We start from the raw sequence: 17,546 nt of genomic DNA, 5'->3' as shown, positions 1-17,546 counted from the left end.
AAATTTCAAAAGTTAATAACGCAGAGTTTGGCATTGTATCAGTTTCTTGGCGCTGCTGTCACAAATTACCCCCAAACCAGTGACTTACACCAGAAACATTCTCTCCTGGCCCTGGAGACCGGAAGTGCAGAACTGAGCGGTGGGCAGGGCTGTGCTCCCAGCTGGGACTCTGGGACATTCCTCCCTGCTCTCCCAGCTGCTGGGGTCCTGGCGGCCCCTGTCTGTGGCCGCACCACACCCGTCTCTGCCTCACCTTCACACGGCCTCTTCTTGTGTCACCTCCTGTTCTGTCTTCTGTGAGGACACTGGTCACTGGATTTCAGGCCCCTCCAGATAATCCAGAATGGTCTCATCTTGAGATCCTTAATTTAATGACATCTGCAAAGACACTCTTTTCCAAGTAAGATCACAGTCACAGGTTCCAGGGGTCAGGGTGTGGACACAGCCCGTCACCCCACGACAGGCCTACAGGAGGGGCTACCAGGACGGCCCATATGCACACATTACTGTCCCCACACATCATGCAGGGGTGCTGAAAGGTCTGCCTTCAGTTCTCAGGAACCTCAAGTGATGGCCAAATCCAAGGGCCGTGCTGCTCCTCGTGCAGCCTGCTCTTCACCACGTCGTGTGTGTGCTCCCTCCCTGGTGCAGTCCGTACGTGGAATCGCCCATCCTTCCATTTCCTGTCGCACCTGTTTGGAAGGCCCTGGACGGAGGTGGCTGTCTCTTGCTCCCGTGCCGCACGTGACCTTCTTTGAGGCTCTTCACATTATGCTGTAAGGGGGCTCAAATACAGTTTTCTGCTGTTTTGATCAAATCACTGTTGACTATTTAATTAATTAGAAGTGACTGAATAGCTCCTGCAAATTGGTTTTGAATGGAGGCAGGATATAAATAAAAACCAACACTTATTGTATAGTTTTTATGTGGGTGCTGGTGACATAAAGATGGAAAGTTCCAGTTCTTATATTTTAATAGCTCAGTCGGTTTGGAAGGTCTGTCTGAACAAACAATTATAAATCAGAGGTAACTACTGTGCTCAAGTCATGAGTGAAATGCCATGAGGCACAGAACAGGGAGCAAATAGTTGTCTTGGCGGTGGTTAGAGTGGCTTCCAATGGGTGACCTTTGAGTTAGTCTTGAAAGGTGAGGACGTATTTTCCAGGGGGAGGACATTCCAAAAAGAGATGGAACCAGCAGGGAATCCTATTGACACCTAACAGCAATACCAACGGTGACAATTCAGCTGTGTTTCAAGAAAATTGAGATTTTAACAGATATGGAAAGAGGGTAGGAAGTAGTTAAATACCTTGGCACTAACTGTGTGAGTCAGGGAAACAACTGAGTCCAAACCACCACAAGGCCACCCCTTGGCAGACCCTGGGTCTCTTTTAAAAATGAGGTGTCTGCACTTTCAGATGGTAATTGGAAATGTGGTCTGGGTTTTCTCCACGACAGGCTGTAAATCTATTTTTTAGTCAGGGCTTTGCTCTTTTGGATTAATACATAATGTCCTTGAAAGCCCTCAGTGTTCTTATTTTTTCCTAAGAAAAAAGGTCCTCTTTAAGAAGCTACATGCTAGTGCTGCGTTTAGCTCATTTTAACAAAGGTCGCAGCATTGCTGAGTAGTAAACACTGTTAGCAGACCTTTCTGCAGCTCGACGTTTGGCAGCAGGCCTGTCACTGGAACAAAAAGCTGGCCCTCCAGAGGTGTGTGACAGCTGCGGGCCTGTGAAGCCCGTGGGCAGCTGGAAGGGGCACATATGCCCTGCTTCTCCTCAACCACGGCCAAGAGGAGAATCAAGGCAAAATGCTCCCTTTTGCTTGAATCAGCTCGACTGCTGAGCTGGTTTCAAGCGTGTCTGGTCTACTGCTTTCAATTTGGCCTTAGAAACCAAATGGGTAATAGGAGATTTATTTGAGAAGCTGCTGTCAAGAATCTAAGACTCCTTTACAAGCCAGCAGCACCTGGATTCTATTCCTGGAGTATTTCCTCCTGCAATGATGATAATGTCAGCAGTTAACATACTGTATTTCTAAAGCTTTGCTCTTCCGGGAGCACTCCAGCCTTGGGAGAGGTCAGCTAATGACTTCCTGCAATGTTTCGAATTAAACTGTTGCCTGTTTTATGACCTTGAAGATTTCGGTGACTGTTAATACTAAATCACTTTTGCAAGGACTCCCCGTAAGAAAACGATAGGAAAGAGGCAAAGAGGTCAGATCTTGGACCTTCTGAGAAGTGTCCCCACCACTGCCCCAAGAACAGGATGCTTAAGGCAGTGTCCCCCAGCTTTAAAGAGAAAAACCAAAAAAGAGAAGCCACGTTACCAACAAAGAAATAACGTCTTGGCAGCTGTGACGTCGGAGGCTGAGCGAAGGCCTCTGTTTTGTGTGTGATGGGAAGGTCCCTGGACCGGACCCACGGAACTCGGGCTTGCACGTTGTCCCTTCCTCTGATTCGCTATGTTATCAGACAAGACCACTGGCCGCTGCAGCCACAGCCTCCTCAGTCCGAAACGAGCGTGTCAACAACTGCCTGACAGCACATCTTCTCTTCAGGGCAGCCTCCTCGGGCAGCACTCCATCGCCCTTCACGGAAGCACTGCAGCTCACCTCCAAGCCGTGGCCTCCATGCCGTTCCTGCTGCCCACTGTCTCTTCTCCACAGGGATGCTGCTCGTCCTCTAAAGTCCTAATGCAGGTTGTGTTGTTCTTTGCCTTAACCCCCAGTGGCACCATTTGTACTCAGAATGAAACACGAAGTCCTTCCTGAGAAGGCCCTGGGGAGGCTGAGCCTTGTCCCCTCTGCCCAGCGCCCCTCACGCGCTGACCTGCAGGCCCTTTGCCAGACGCGCCGGACTCACCCCAGGCCCCAGCACGGCCGGCTGTCGTCGGGGCGGCTCTCCCCTATTCCCGGACAGTCTCAGCTCCACTGTGATGTGTCCCTGAGCAACCTCCCCGGTCACTTCTACCATTTCCCCTCTGTCACAGTTACCACACGTGAACTTACCGTGACTACTGTCAGCCCCCTGCGTGACCGAGGCTGTGTGAGGGGCACCTCTCACTCAGTGTTTTCACACTATATCCCCAGAGTTAAGAGCAACACCTGACAACCCAGCATGTACTGGGCACTCAGAGCGTGTTTGTTGAATGAATAAATAAGTTTAAATACAATAATGCGTGCAGAAGTGTCTAGCACACAAAATGCTTAAATTTGCTATTTTCTTTTTTAAATTTATTTTATTTATTTTTTTAGTCTTCTTAATCTTGGGGACTTACTTGTAGAATAAACTTCTCTTGGCCATTAGGAAATAACAGCAATAGTTAACATTTATTTAGCTGTTAATAGATACTGGGTTATTTTAATAACTAACTCATTTGTCAACCTCTAAGATGTGTACTGTTATTATTATCATTAAGGTGAAGAAACCAAGGGACACAGAGGTCACATGACTGAGGGACAAAGCTAGTAAGTGGAAAACTCGAATGTGTACGCAGGCAATTTGGTCCCACAGCTGTGACGATGCCATTCGCCTACTCAAAACTGCTGTCTTAGCTTCCATTCAAGTCTTCCGACAACCTGACAGCAACGACCTCTCCCAATCTCTTCTTTCACTATTTGTTCATTCGTTTGTTGGTTCGTTCGTTCATTCACTCATTCACATATTCAGTCAAGAGACTCAGTGTCTACCTTACGTGAAAAGCTGACCTAAGTCTTGGGACTAAACAGCTGCATGAGCCAAGTCTTTTGGGGAAGAGAAGGAAGAAACAAAGAAACAGAAATGTGAAAACCCTTCTTTCGTCAATGCTCTCAGCAGAATCAAACCTTCAATAAGCTGGAGCAGGAAATTTCCTAATTTTATGACCTAAGATGTTTCTTTCACGACAAATGACAGACTTCAATATTTACGAAGCGTCTTTCGGGTACCTGATCTCTCCAAACACTGTCCCAGCTTTCAGAGTGGCCAGAACTTGTGAACCGTCACAGCCTCCAAGAACTTGGACTTCTCCTTGCTTGACAATATACATTTCCTTGCCGATTTCTCCCTGTATGCGAAACATAAAGGAGAGCTTTATTCTTGACATTTACTCCCCAAATAAAGAAACATTAACTCTCCTAGAGGAATCAACGGAAATGAGGAAGCAAGGAATCAACGGCAGAGCAATCACTTAAGGCCTGCGGTAGTTACGGGCATTGGCTGGACCCGTCAGGCGAAAGCAAATGAGTAGGACGTGAGAGCACTGAGCTGCCAGTGGACACGTGGACGTGTCAGTTAGCACATTGTTCCAGCACATTCCACGGGCGAGGAGATTAAGTGGCCACCCTGGCTTGGTGACCACTGCTTCGCTCTGAAGAAGGCCCTGGGGTAGCCGGAGACACGGGCTGCGGCCGTGCCATTCTGCCTGGAGCACGCAGGTCTGATTTTAGAAACTGGGGCGTAAGAGCCTTTAAGCTCGCTTTCTTGTTCCAAATTGAGAGAAAAATGTTAACGCAGCAGGTCGTTTGACTCACGACTCCTGGAGCCAGGGCAGGAGCCCTCGCTGAAGTCCAAGGGTGTTCCCATGGTCACTGGTTAATGGTGTTATTCGGGACGCCTGCGGCCCCGGGGCAGGCCGCGTGGGCCGTGGGCACTGTGTCACGTACACACCAAGATCTGTCAGTGTACTTGGTACCGCGTGTGGGGCCCCGGCCAGGGACGGTCATGGAGCCACTCAGTCACCAGCCCCACGGGAGACTCGCTCCCAGGACCCAGGAGCTTCCCTCCGCGGGGACATTTGGCCCTTGCCTCTACAGTCCGCAGCTGGAGAGGAAAGCACGTCCATGCAACTCTCTCAGAAACAGGACCCCGGAGGCCTGCAGATTCTTTAGTCTTCACCGATGTGTGTCTTTTTCCTGGCTGTTCCTGCACTGTACGCGTTGCTCTAATAAACCTTAAGCCATAAATATCACTTTATGTTGAGTCATGCAAACACCAAACCAGTCGGTGGTTGTGGGGCTACCGGCATGTATCTTCTCTCTCCAAGATCCCAAAGAATAAATGTGTCTTACACGACACCTCATGACATCTGGGCCAAGAGAAGCTGTTAGGCTCTGAATAAGCTGGTTCGCAGAGAACAGGCAAACTACTTGGAGAACAGGAGCTACATCTCAGCGACTAAGTCTTGATCACCCTGAGCTATGAAAAAGTAGCGTGACACGCACTTGGTTCAGGAGGGGACTGGGTTATTTGAGTTAATCAAATATGTTTGTTAGCCATGTTTTCAAAGGATACACTAACTACACTAAAATTAACTCAGGATTAATCAACGTTGGTTATCGTCTATGCTCCGTGGTGGCTGAGGTGGCCACTGTGCCCCAGTGCTGAGCACAGGGCTTGTGACACAGACACTCATTTATGCAGGAGGGAACTAGAATTTCACCACTCTATGGGAAGTCCTGATATCTTTTAACACCAAGCATTATTTTCCTGAACGTTAATTACTGTTGTATTATAATTTGGGGTTGAGTTTAAAGTTTTCCCACCCCACCTCTTAGTTGACCTCTGTGAAGTCAAAACCCTCATTTTATCTCCCCATTACCTTTCCGAAGAAGGTAGAGAAAGTACAATTATTTCCATTCTACAGAAAGAAAAATAAAGGCACAGCCTGGTTTAGCTGACTAGCCAAAGCTCCACGACAGTCATCGGAAGCAAAAGGAAGCCTAGCACGCACATCTCCTGACTGCGCAATGCAGGACTCATGGTCATGTTTTACACTGCGCAGAACAGTAGGCAGATATTTATTCTCAAATATGGGTCAAAGTAGAGATTCCAATGCAGATGGATTTTATTATGGCTTCTCCATGGCATCACATCTGCATTGCTCCTATTCTACTTCCTGTTTTCCTTCTAACAGACCACGCCACTTCACAATTGCAAAGCACTTTCAAAGGTACTGACTCCTTTAATTCTCGCAGAAGTCCAGTGAGGTCGAATAGGCGAGCGCCCGCTATCCTTATCTGAGAGTTGGATGTGGAAGCTCGCACAGCTGTGCCGTGCGCAGACTCACGTGGCTGGCAGACGATGGCATCAGAACCAGCAGCGCCTGTCACCTGACTGTACGACACCCACAGACAGACCACATCTGACAACAAGTCCAATATGAAGGCTCATCTCTTAGAAACCAATGAAATAGCTATGAATTATTTTTAAAATCAGGGAAAGTATCTGAAAGTCAGTGTTCCAAGAGATACTCTGGGAAGTAATGACGAGAACAGGGTCGTATTCCATATTCTTTGCATGAAGTAATTCTCAAGGGACTGGAATGATTTTTCAAAGGCAGTTATTACAACTGACTGGAGGAAGAAGTGCATAATGGGTATTTAAATACAGTTCAGCACTTTTAATTATTTTTTAATGATCATTTCAATAATTTTCCAAGGAGATCTGGCATAATCAACGAACCAAAATTTCCACTACTTCTTGCATATTTCTAGGCTAATTTAAGTCTTTCCGGCAAGTATAATTAACATTCAAATGAAGTAGACATTCCTCAGCACACAAGGTCTGACAGCATGTGCAAAATGAGGTCGAACTAAGCTCTGGTGGTTGGTTTATGTACTAATTTGGAGAAAGTGTAGAAATGCAAGAGTTTCATGTAGGGCGGGAACCCCTAGTGAGTGAGCACTTCAAATTTTCGGGGTTCCTGGGTGGGAGCCACTTCCAAGGCTAGTGGGGGCATCACAACACTCTAATTCTTGCAAATGATTCCTGGGAAAACTCCCAAACATTCTCTGAAGCCTTCCAAGAGACTCCCTCAGTGAGTTTAGGAGCCATGCGAGGAGCGGGAGGTGGCGAACTCGGTCGGAGCCCCGCCGTTTCTTTAGTCCTTCAGGCAACCTCCAGCCTCAACAGGACCTGAGCTTTCTGCTTCCCTTTCTCTTCATTGATTCGTGGAAACGATAAGCAAAAACTAATCTGGGTTCAGCTGTGTACAATCTGGTCAAGTAACCACCTTTCATCTCTGTCACTGTCTCCTGTGATTTAACTCCCCGCTTAAAGACAGAACAAAGAAAGGTGGCTTGTCGTCCGCGTCTTCTCACCTCAGCGCCTTCCCTTCCCTCAGGTGTGCTCACTGACCTGTGTTTCTTATTGAGGGACGTGAGGAGAGACTCAGAAAGGAGAAGGCCCATCTCGTCTGCATTTCACACGTTGTGAAGCAATGTGCGCCGCTAGGGGCGTGGGTGCTGAGGGTGCTGAGTTACCTCCGTTTTCGGGCCTGGAACACCCCGACAGGCCGTTTGGGGCAGGACGGCGCTCTCACGGCAAAGGCAGCTCCGTCCTCCAGGGCTCTCAGGCTGAGCTGAGCTCTTTCTCCCACTGGAATGGAAATGATTTCCTGCCACCAGTCTGCCTACTCTTACCTCGGACGAATTTGTCTCGGTTTCCACCTCATCACAACCCCTCTTTCCGACAGCCCCTCCTTGCTGCCCTCTCAGGTTCCTCCCTTGATGTCCTCCACAGACACGCATTCCTCAAAGGCACAGCCTCCGTCCTCTTCTCTGACCTTTCCTTCAGCTTCTCACAGTCAGCTTCCATTACTTGCCAGTCCCCTCCTCCCCTGGACGACATTGATTTCCACCTGTGCACCAGGTCTGCACCCTACACTCTGACTCGGTCTTTCACCATGATCCCTGCTGACCACTCGTTTCCATTCCTTGAATATGCCAAGCTCTGCCCTGCCTCACAGCCCCAAGTCTTCATGTCAAATGTTGTCCTCTCCACTTCCTTCTTCAAGAACTATTTCTCTTTAGATTTCGCAGGTCATGCCTGACGACCCGACAACCTCCCCTTTCTGCTCTGTCACTACACACTCTGCTGGCAGCTTCCATTTTCCCTTTATAGAAGTCAGCACATGTTGGAGTTATGCATTTATTTAATGTCCCTTGTTTATTGTTTGTCTCTTCCATCGGGCCAGTGATTCTCAATTTTGGCTGCATTTTAGAATCACCTGGGAGTTTTTAAAAACCATGAATACATGGGCCCCACCCAGACCAACTGAATTTCTGGGGATGGAGCCCAGACTTCTAAAGCCAGGGCATTTGATGTACACTGTGAACTGGACAGTCTGGCACTAGACTGTAAGCCCCTGGAGGACAAAACCATGTTTTCTTCCTCACTACTGATTATACCCAGCCCCTGGCACTGTGCCTGGCCCGCCGTCTTCAAAAACACTGCGTTTCACTGAACAAACAATACCCACATTTTCTAAGTCGTGACTTGTTCTCTGCGCGCTCTCTGCAGACACAGTTTCTTCCTTTCAGCCTTAGTGCACGCTCACTCCTTCCTCTGTCTGGAATGCCTGCTTCCTCCTGGTTCATGTTAATCCAGCATTTAAGACCGTCTTGAACACCATCTTCTCCAGGACACCTGGCTGGTGCCCCGGTGGGACCAGTGTCCTCACTCTGTGCCCTGCAGCAGCTTCTGCTTACTCCACCACGGCACTGACTCCTGACTTTGGAACGATACACGCGCTTCTCGCCCGGGCTCCTTGTAAAGCCCCAAGTTGTGGTGGAGCAGCTCTCATTTCTTTGAACTGCTCATGTTCCTCTCCTGTTTATGTTGATTACTGAGTTTACTATCGATTTAGTCTCAAGATTTACACCCAAGGTCGTCATTCCTTCTCTCCCCCCTTACGTTAGTAACTGGAGATGTGCAAAATGTTCATGTTAGATTTATTCATAATAGCAAATATTTGGAAACTGATTATGATATATTTATAGATTGGAATATTATGCAGCTTTGAAAAGGCTGCAGAAGATTATTTAATAATATGTAAAATGTTCATATGATACACTGTTACCTGATAGAATAAGTTTCAGAACGTAAGTACTGTGTGACGCCAATGTTATAAAACTACCCTTCAATCAGTATAAAAAGATAGGACAGAATATGCTGATAGTGGTTATTTCCGGGACTCAGATTTCTGTCTTTGGGCTCTTACATGTTTCCATTTCAAAAACAGTGAACATGTATTACTTCTGTAATCATAAAAAGCACAGTAAAAATTTTTAAAAGGTGACATTGATTGTCTACTAACTGAGTGAGCTAAATGGAGGTAACTGTTTGCCTTTCAAAAAGGGTAGAATCGCCTTTTATTTCTGTAACTTTTTCCTCCACTTTAAATATTTGTAACTAATGGGGTGCGATGCTTGAGCATCCACGTTTATACGAAGCAACTTTTCAGCCTACCCACTTACGTCCCAGAGGTAATGGAACCCATATTGTCGTGTTCTGTTTTGAACTCTGAGAGCACATTATTGTTTTACAGAACTGTACATCCTAATTATTTCTGTACTACAGAATTCACCCGGGACAAATTGTATTTAAACTATGCTCTTGACTTATGTCTGAACTCCTCAAATGTACTTATTACTTGTTGTATAATTGGAAAATAGCACACACTCACCTTTTTGCAGACGATGTCACCAGGTAAATAGACGGTGGATTTTAGTCTTAACAACATGTCATAAAGCATCTGTGTATCACAACCCTGAAGAGAAAAACAATAAAGAGAAAAATAATTCTTGTAGACACAGCCAAAAGGCCAATATTCCAAATGATTTTAAAATGCAATAGAAATAAATAGTAATAGATTACGTCTGTGTTACCACTACAGTGTTAGTTGACAACGGATATGGAGTTGTCTTGACCCAAAATTTAGGGGGGAAAAAGCCCCTAGTATATAATGGCAAGAGTTTGGATGCTGGTCAGATAGATTTGGGTTTTAAGCCTGTCTCCAGTATCTATTACCATGTAACCTCTTAAGCTCTCAGTTTCCCAATCTGTTAAATGAGGATAAAAACAATACTTATAATGGTAAATTTTACTCCTGCACAATTTAGTGCTTAATTAATGATAGCTATCAAAGATTATGATAATGTAATAATATATTAGTAGTATATTAAGACTGATATTTATCCAAATCTTTGCTGAATGTTTTTCTTATAACATCTTTCATGCAATCATTAGATATTACTGTTTAACTTTGCAAGCTTGTATGTCTTTCTTCTCCAACACAATTATCATCTTCTTAAAGTCAGGGTGACAGATACAAAAGCCGTATCTGCTGAGTGAATGACTTTATATAGTTGATATCCACTTTAATAGTATAAGAAACAAATTTGATTTGTCAGGATATATGTCTACATTTGTATTCTGCAAATAATTATAATTTATCTATATGACAGGCTAAGAAAAATCTATAGCTGCTTCAAAAATCTTTTTTTACATAGTAGTTTTGAATCTTTTGCTCTCTCCAAATGTTTTAAGTTTTCCTCCCAGAACCGCCTACAGGTAGCAGCTTTCCTCTTGTGGTCAGTCTGCCCATCCCTTAGGAATTACGATTTTACGGAGAACTGCTCAAGGTCGGAACCAGGGGAGGAGGAGGAGAAGCAAAGGGCCGACTTGCGACTGAGCACGCATTCTCTTAGCTGTAATGATTTCAGTAGCAAACACTTGACCTAGATCCATATGAAATTTAGACCTCGGGGTTGCTTGACTGATAAGGAAAGTTAATAATTTATGACTGAAGTATCTTCAAGTAGCCATTGGTGAGGAGTATTCAGATGAACTTGCTGTTAGAATTTTAAAAATTTATTTGAGAGAGTAGAGCCTTTGGTTATCTAGGATAGAAGAAGGGCCAGGGCTGGCAGGAAAACCTTCTTAATACAGCCCAACAAGTATGATAAGCTGCCATGAGCAAGTCTTTGTACCACGCACTTGGAGCAATGGAAGGTAAGTGAGGGCAAGTCCAGCTGGGAGACGTTGGAAGTTAAGCAAGGTAGAAGTTAGTCGTGTCATAAGACACCCCAGGTAAGTACCCATAAAACTTCTGGGGGGGGGAGGTTCTTCCGCCTGGAAGTGGGGATGGGAGAGAGGGAAGCATTAGGAAGGTGCTCAGGGGGCAACACATTTGAGTCACCTGAGGATGAGTGTGACAGGTAAAGAAACGGAAGATTTGAAGGTCAGAACACCATAGAGTGGTTCACAGAAATAAACCAGTTCTCTCTCTCTCTCTCTCTCTCTCTCCCCCCCTTCTCCTCCCTTCCTCCTTCTCTGTATATGTAGGTATGATTGAAATCAGCAAAGCACGTGGTCTGCACAAAAGCAAGGTATAGCACACATTCACTATGATTCCAACTGTGAAACACCGACATGAAATAACACTGGCTGCCATTGATGTTTATGTGGATACCAGGTAAAATGATAAAAATGGGGATTGGAAGGGAACCCTGAGAAATCGTCTTCTTGGCCACCCCTGGGGAGGGGAAGGAGGATGGGCCTGGGGAGACGCCGTGATGAGGTTTCTACTTTAATTTTTACCAACTTGAATAAAAATAAACACCCCCCTTGCAGGTTGTTTGTAGGAACAAACCCCGTCTGTGGAGCAACACCTTTCACGTGTTTTCTCCATCCTTTAGGTGAGCTCACTGCAGGGAGCAGCAAGGGAAGCCCAGCCAGGGCAGAGTGTCACACCCACCAGGAGCCCAGCCCCAAAGGGAGGAGCAGACACTTAGCACTCTGCTCAGTACTACTTAGTGGGCAGCTGTCAGCTTATGGCCTGGCTTTCCTCAGACAAAAGCATTGGAACCACTTCAAATGTAAATTTTGATAAACATACTTGCATGTATCAGGTCATATAAACGGAACAGAGCCGTGGAACGCATGGAGTAAAAACTTACAATTTAAATTCCATCAATGAAGTGATTCTGTCCCCTGACGACTGCTTGACGGACAGATGCCACTGGGCCACGATGGTCTAAGAGCAGCTCCTTCTCATCTGTGCCCAGGCGCAGTGAAATGAAGTTTGCACTAGGAAGTTGTCACATTTTACTCTGTGTTTGAAAACAATGATCTTTTCTCCCCTCCCAGAAAAAGATTGTGTTTTGGAGATATACTTCGCTCCAATATTGTATGATAAAAAATAACAAAACCCCACCGTGGGCGAGCGCCCCCTGCAGTGCAGCTCCTTTTCCTTTGCAGACCTCGTGAGGACAGTTTCTGAGTAACAGAAAGTTAGCACAGTCACTGTGCCACAAACGTCCGCTTTTCTGTAAAGTGTGAGCATCTGTATAGGAGTTAACGCAACGTTATTTTAACATAGAACATGTGTATCACACATACTACTGTCTTATTTTTACCTGTTTAATTCTTCCAAACTCCCCGCGATGCCCAGCATTAATTAATATACCGTGACCACCTCTGCGTTTTACAGGAGGGAACGGAGCCAGGAAGTCCACTATTTCCCTAAGGTGACACGTGCAGGTATCAGAGGAAGAATATCAACAGAGTGTATTTTTCTTAAAGCTACACTGGGCTCTGCGTATCATTCACTTCCATATCCCCTGTGTCTCGCCAGGGCTTGTGGGGTGCTAGGCACTAAATAATATGGACTGATAGAAGGAATGAAATGGAATGCTGTATAAAAACCGTGCCTTATGGATTTGAGTAAAGACTCTGGAGATTTGAATGGAGTTGGGAGAAATTCTATTTTTACTCAGAACATAACCTGTAGCTCAGACAGTCGTTCCTGTACCCAGGACGTTCCCCTTTCAACAATGGCAGGCACGGAGCAGCACTGCAAAGTTGGTAACATTTATCTTTGAAAACTTTCCCCGCAGGACTTCTCCATTTCTAGGCTCATCCCTGCCTCTTCAAAACAGAACTTAAGACGGCCAATAACTGACAAGTCACTGTGACTTTAAGTCACCCTTGCATATACACAAGGGTATCCAGGGGTGTGTGCGGCACAGCCTTGGTTAGGAGGCGCTTTGCTCCACCTTCAGCTCCATTCCCGTGGCAGCTGCTGGGGGGTTCCAGGCAGGGAGCCCTGCACCCAGGTGCCCGTGCCACTGGCGACCCTGTCACGCTCTGCTTGGGAGCTGTGGGCACAGACGTCAAGTGGGACAGTGATTTGCAAAGCACTGTAATGTCATCAGGCATTGAGTTCTAAACGATACTGGACTCAACCCTATGCTCAGTATTTGCAAACACGAGTAAAAGTCATCTCTACCAAATTTTCCTTGAGGACAGACACTAAGTCTACTTTCCCAGGAGCTTCGGGGTCAGTCCAGGGGGGAGGCACACGTTGATGGAGCCCTGAGGGTGAATCCTGTGGTCAGGCGGGGCGTGGGGAGAACCTGCCGTGACCTGTGTGGAGTCAGTTCCTTTCTCAGTAAGAACAGCGGTAACAGCAGCACGACCTGCCCTGTGCCCGGTGCTGACACGGGCACTTTCTATGTCTGAGCCCCCTGACTGGCACATACCAGCCAAAGGTCGTTCTTACCCAGAGGCCTCTTGCACTGGGAGGCGCAGCAGAGCAGGGGCCACGTGGCGACTCTCTGGGGACCCCTAGAGCTCCAGACAGACTGACTGCTCAGGACATGACGATGAGTGGAGTTCACCTGGATTATAAGCTCACTGTTCAAAATACTTAAAAAAAATCTAGCAACAATACCTTTGTTACTGATACACCAGAGTGAAAACAAAGTTACTGAAAATGGCACACAGTGTGTTCCTGTCCGCGCTCCAGCCTTCTGGAGAGGACATGTGATGGCACATGTGATTGGGGCGTCACTGTGGGTGGGTGGGTGGTAGAAATCATCCACTCGCCAGCTCACAGCCTGTCCAGGCTCTGCTGCCATATAATCACAAGCACAGATCCCAGGGAGGGGCCTTGTTCAGGATGGGTTCTGCATTTTCATCAGAGCCGCAGAGAGTGAGAGGCGATCTCTCCCTGACAGACTGGCAGTGCCCACCTTCCCATTCTGGTAGCTTTGGGTCTGTGGTCTCCTGTCCGGCCCTGGGCTCTTTTTCAATTTAAAGGATGAAGTTTTAATTCTAGCCACAAGGTGGCGGAACAGAACTTTTCATTACATTTTCTGGCACTTGTGGCAATTTTGTGGTAGAGGCAAAATGTGATTTCCTTTAGCATTTAATTTGATAAAAGATACTTAAAAATAGAAATTAAAATAATAAATCATCATAAAGGAGGGGAAATTGCCCAACCTCATAGAAATGAATTGCACTATTAGCTTAATACTTGAGCTTGGGCTGGAACCACACGCAACCTGCAAGGAAGACAACCATTTTATGAAAAATGAAGAAAAGTACTGTAATATGGCTATTCATCTCTAAGATCTTTAGAAACTCTGATCACCCCATGTAGAAGCAGCAAATATTACTAATTAACCACGACTGACTGAAGGAGTTTTACTAAAAAATCTGTCTCTAATTCCACCTTTCTTTGATGAAGAGGGAAAACCCAGGCGCATAGCACAGTGTGTGGGTTCAGGTATCTGGCTGTGAAGTTAAGTGTGGGGCCAAGCGTGAGTCTGGGACAATCACCATGGGGCAGCTGGAGCTCGCACTGCTCCGTGACTGTGGGGACAGCCGTGTAGCCTCGGCGCCTTCCCAGCTACCCAGCCGCTGAGGGGTGGGGGCTGAAAGGGGCTATCAGCGGGGTGACTGACGCTCACAGGCTGTGCAGGGAATGGCCTGTGCCCACCCGAGCTGGCTCTGAGCTCTGCGGCCGAGTCAGCCCAGGGGTTTGCACTCTGTGAAATGGGGCCACCATAAACCTGTCAGAGGCTCGCGGTGACAGTTACTCGAGAGAAGTGACACAGCAGTTAGTGCAGCGCAGGGCACACAGCCACTGAGCAGCAGCCGGCAGGATTTCGGAGAAGACCTGGGTATCACTTTTCAAGGGTGGGGTGAGCAGCATCTTGGATTGTCACACCCCACACAGCTCTGACAGAGCTCGGGGCGCTCATGGGTAATCCTATCTGGCAAGTGGTCCGGCCATGCCACTCAGATCTCTGCAACACCAGGCTACATGTGACTGTGAATGTGGGGGTGTTAGACGGGATTCACACTGACATCACTAGACTTGGGATAAAGCCGACTGTGTACCGCGCGGGTGGGCCTCGTCCAATCAGTCGAAGGCAGTAAGAGAAAAACAAGGGACACCCCTGAGGAAGGGGGAGATCTGCTTCCAGACCAAGTCTGCACTTGAGCTGCAGCGTCAGCTCTTCCAGGGTGTCCAGTGGCTGGCCTGCCCCTCAGGTTTCGCGCCTCCCAGCCCCAATGGCGTGAGCCAACTCCGTAAAATGACTCTGCCTGTGTGTACACATGCGATTGGCTCTGTCTCGTGAGAGAGCCTAACTCAGGGGCATGTCAGAACTGGGCGTGACAGGCATATGGTGACACTTGTGGAAGCTAAAGGGTCACGGGCAGTAGGACAGCCCTGACGTGACACAGTCCTTATTATAATTTATGACACTCCAGCTTTACTTACGCTGCTTTTGCAAAAGCATCATGACACTCGCTGTTCAACTACGACAGAAACAGTACAGGAAAGAACTGTAGCACATTTGTGCTTTTGGAGTTTTCACTTGAACATAATGCAAACATAGAGCGACAGACACGTCTGCTGAAGTGCCCGAAGCAGGTTACTTAGTGGGAGCCATGCCCTGGTCTGATTGCTTGCAGCACTGCATCGGAGCCCCTTCCCAAGTTTGCAAAATGGACAGAAGTCCTCGGGAGATGTGACTGACGTCCCACGATATGAGCCTAAAATGTTCCTTAGGGCAACTACTAGGGATCTGTGAGTCACGTGATCTCCCAGCACGTCTTATTTGCCCTCCCCCTGAAGAGGGGAAAGACACAAAGAGTGTCCGCCAGCCTCCAGCTCTGGTCTCTCTCATTTTCTGTCTCTTTCTCCCTCTCTCCTCCTGCCTGCCTTCTACACGTATGGAAGATTCATTTTCAGGGAGAATTCAACACAGGGAGGTTGCCACCAGTTGACAGTCACCCTTCTTTGTTGCCGCTGGATAACCTGGTCTATTCCTGTATCTGAAATGGAAATCGTGCTGCCTCTGTCTTCAGGATGGACCCACACCCCACAGCTTGGTTCCCGCTGACCTTCCTAGATGCCTCTGGTTGTCGCCATGGCCTGGCCCTAAAGAACTCGTCCTGGTTCTGTGGACAGGCCCCAGGTTCCCGCACCGTGGGAACCCAGCCCTTCCAACACATGCACCGCTGGGAGCGGCCCGCGCCCCGCTCTGCGCAGGCAGTGTTGCATGCGGCTTACGCAGAAGCAACACGAGACAATGGGGTACAGTTCATGAGAACAGGGTGCAGGCTCCCTACTCAGCCTATTTCCTCCCGAAGAAAAGAATACATTTGTATAAATAAGGCTGTCTCCACAAAAATAAATTTAGAAAGATTCCATACCTACTTATTTTCTACTTCATTTGACTCTAGAAAAAAATAACTTTTCTCATTTAACAGAAATATAAATGGAAATGGGTTCTGGCTCGAAGGAACTGCATCTTTAATGGAAATGTCAGGAAAGAATGCATTTAACTTTATACACAACATTTGCAAGATGTGAAGATTTAACCTTTCCTCTCAGTCAGATGCTGCCGATTTTATGGATTTCCAAAAATACATGTAACAACAAAGGAAGAAACTGAGGCTGAAAACTGATAATTTCCCAAATCAGAGACAATCCCATAAAAATAATGGGTACATAATTTAAAGCTTTTGTTTTCTTTAAAAGAAAGCCAATTTTTGTCACTTATTCTCAGTGAAGCTAGCCATTAAGGCTTACATAATTTTACAGCGTTTAAACATACTGTTAATGTAATTAGCCTCGAGGCTTTCACACCTGACCCTGACCTACAGGGCAGCACATCCACATCCACCAGCAAGCCCAACACATACACAAATGTGCATATGTAAACCTAGATAACGGAAACAACAATCCTGGTATAATGCCTGCCTTACTCTGGTGTGAGGCACGCTGATATTTTCTTTTCTATTCTAAATGCTGGCTGTGACCCACTTAATTGAATTCATGATTCCCCAGTGGATTGCAAGCTGCCCCTTGAAAATCATTTCTGTGGACAAAACTGTTAACCAGTCTCCCTCTCCCAGGGTCCCAGACAGATCAGAAAACACATTCCGTGATGCTTCTCCTCCCCAGAGCGTCCAGCCCCTGGAAACTGGAAACCACATGGTGCTCCCCTCCACTATGGGCCTCAGAGCTCCTCCCCTCCCCTCCCCTCCTTTCTCTTCCCCTCTCCCTTCTTCCTCCCTCCCTCCCTGCCTTGCTAAGGCCTTTACTAAGTAGCTATTATGTCTGAAAGTACTGTGTCCTGTGGGTAGAAAGACCTGGGACTGAACGTTTGCTCTTCAAGGAGGTTTTACTCCAGTGGAGGTGTCTACGGCTTAGAAACGGGCTTAGAGTTCACTGTTGTTTTGTTGAACAATACAGAGGAAGTCTCATTCCTTGTCTGTATAACAGACTTTAGCGTATGTAACTTCTGCTGCTCTTGAATTTACTTTTTTTCTCCCACAATATCTACACATTTGACTTTGAGGCCATTTTTTAAATGGAAGAATTATTTATATGCAGTGAAATATACCAATTTTCAGGGGCAGCTGGATCAATTTTGACAGATGCATACACTGTGTGACTTCCCTATCAAGACAAAGAGAATCT

General features: G+C 46.8%; 1 protein-coding gene and 1 long non-coding RNA gene across 7 annotated transcripts in view; one reads left to right on the top strand and one right to left on the bottom strand.

The window, feature by feature from the left end:
* CNGB3 (cyclic nucleotide gated channel subunit beta 3) overlaps nucleotides 1–17,546 on the bottom strand; it is a 137,811-nt gene that overhangs the window by 41,356 nt on the left and 78,909 nt on the right. For all 5 annotated transcript variants that reach the window (XR_012491810.1, XR_012491811.1, XM_074319046.1 and 2 more), the window contains 2 exons: nucleotides 9,447–9,530; nucleotides 3,928–4,046 (listed from right to left, as the gene is read on the bottom strand). Coding sequence is in view for 3 of the 5 variants with exons in the window: in XM_074319046.1 (XP_074175147.1) it covers nucleotides 3,928–4,046; nucleotides 9,447–9,530 (203 nt within the window). In the remaining 2 variants the exon portion in view is untranslated. The remainder of the gene's footprint in view (nucleotides 1–3,927; nucleotides 4,047–9,446; nucleotides 9,531–17,546) is intronic.
* Nucleotides 10,601–16,484, top strand: LOC109444698 (uncharacterized). Of its 2 annotated transcripts, none has more exons than XR_002136926.2 (3): nucleotides 10,601–10,774; nucleotides 11,108–11,237; nucleotides 15,798–16,484. It is a non-coding gene; the product is annotated as an uncharacterized LOC109444698 (long non-coding RNA). The 2 variants fall into 2 exon arrangements; XR_012491813.1 differs by lacking the exon at nucleotides 15,798–16,484 and adding an exon at nucleotides 11,461–12,449.

Source organism: Rhinolophus sinicus, linkage group LG14, assembly GCF_036562045.2.
Source record: "Rhinolophus sinicus isolate RSC01 linkage group LG14, ASM3656204v1, whole genome shotgun sequence".
In the NCBI taxonomy this organism is placed as follows: domain Eukaryota; kingdom Metazoa; phylum Chordata; class Mammalia; order Chiroptera; family Rhinolophidae; genus Rhinolophus; species Rhinolophus sinicus.
The sequence above is the reverse complement of the archived record's forward strand: the minus strand, read 5'-3'. Positions and strand labels throughout refer to the sequence as shown.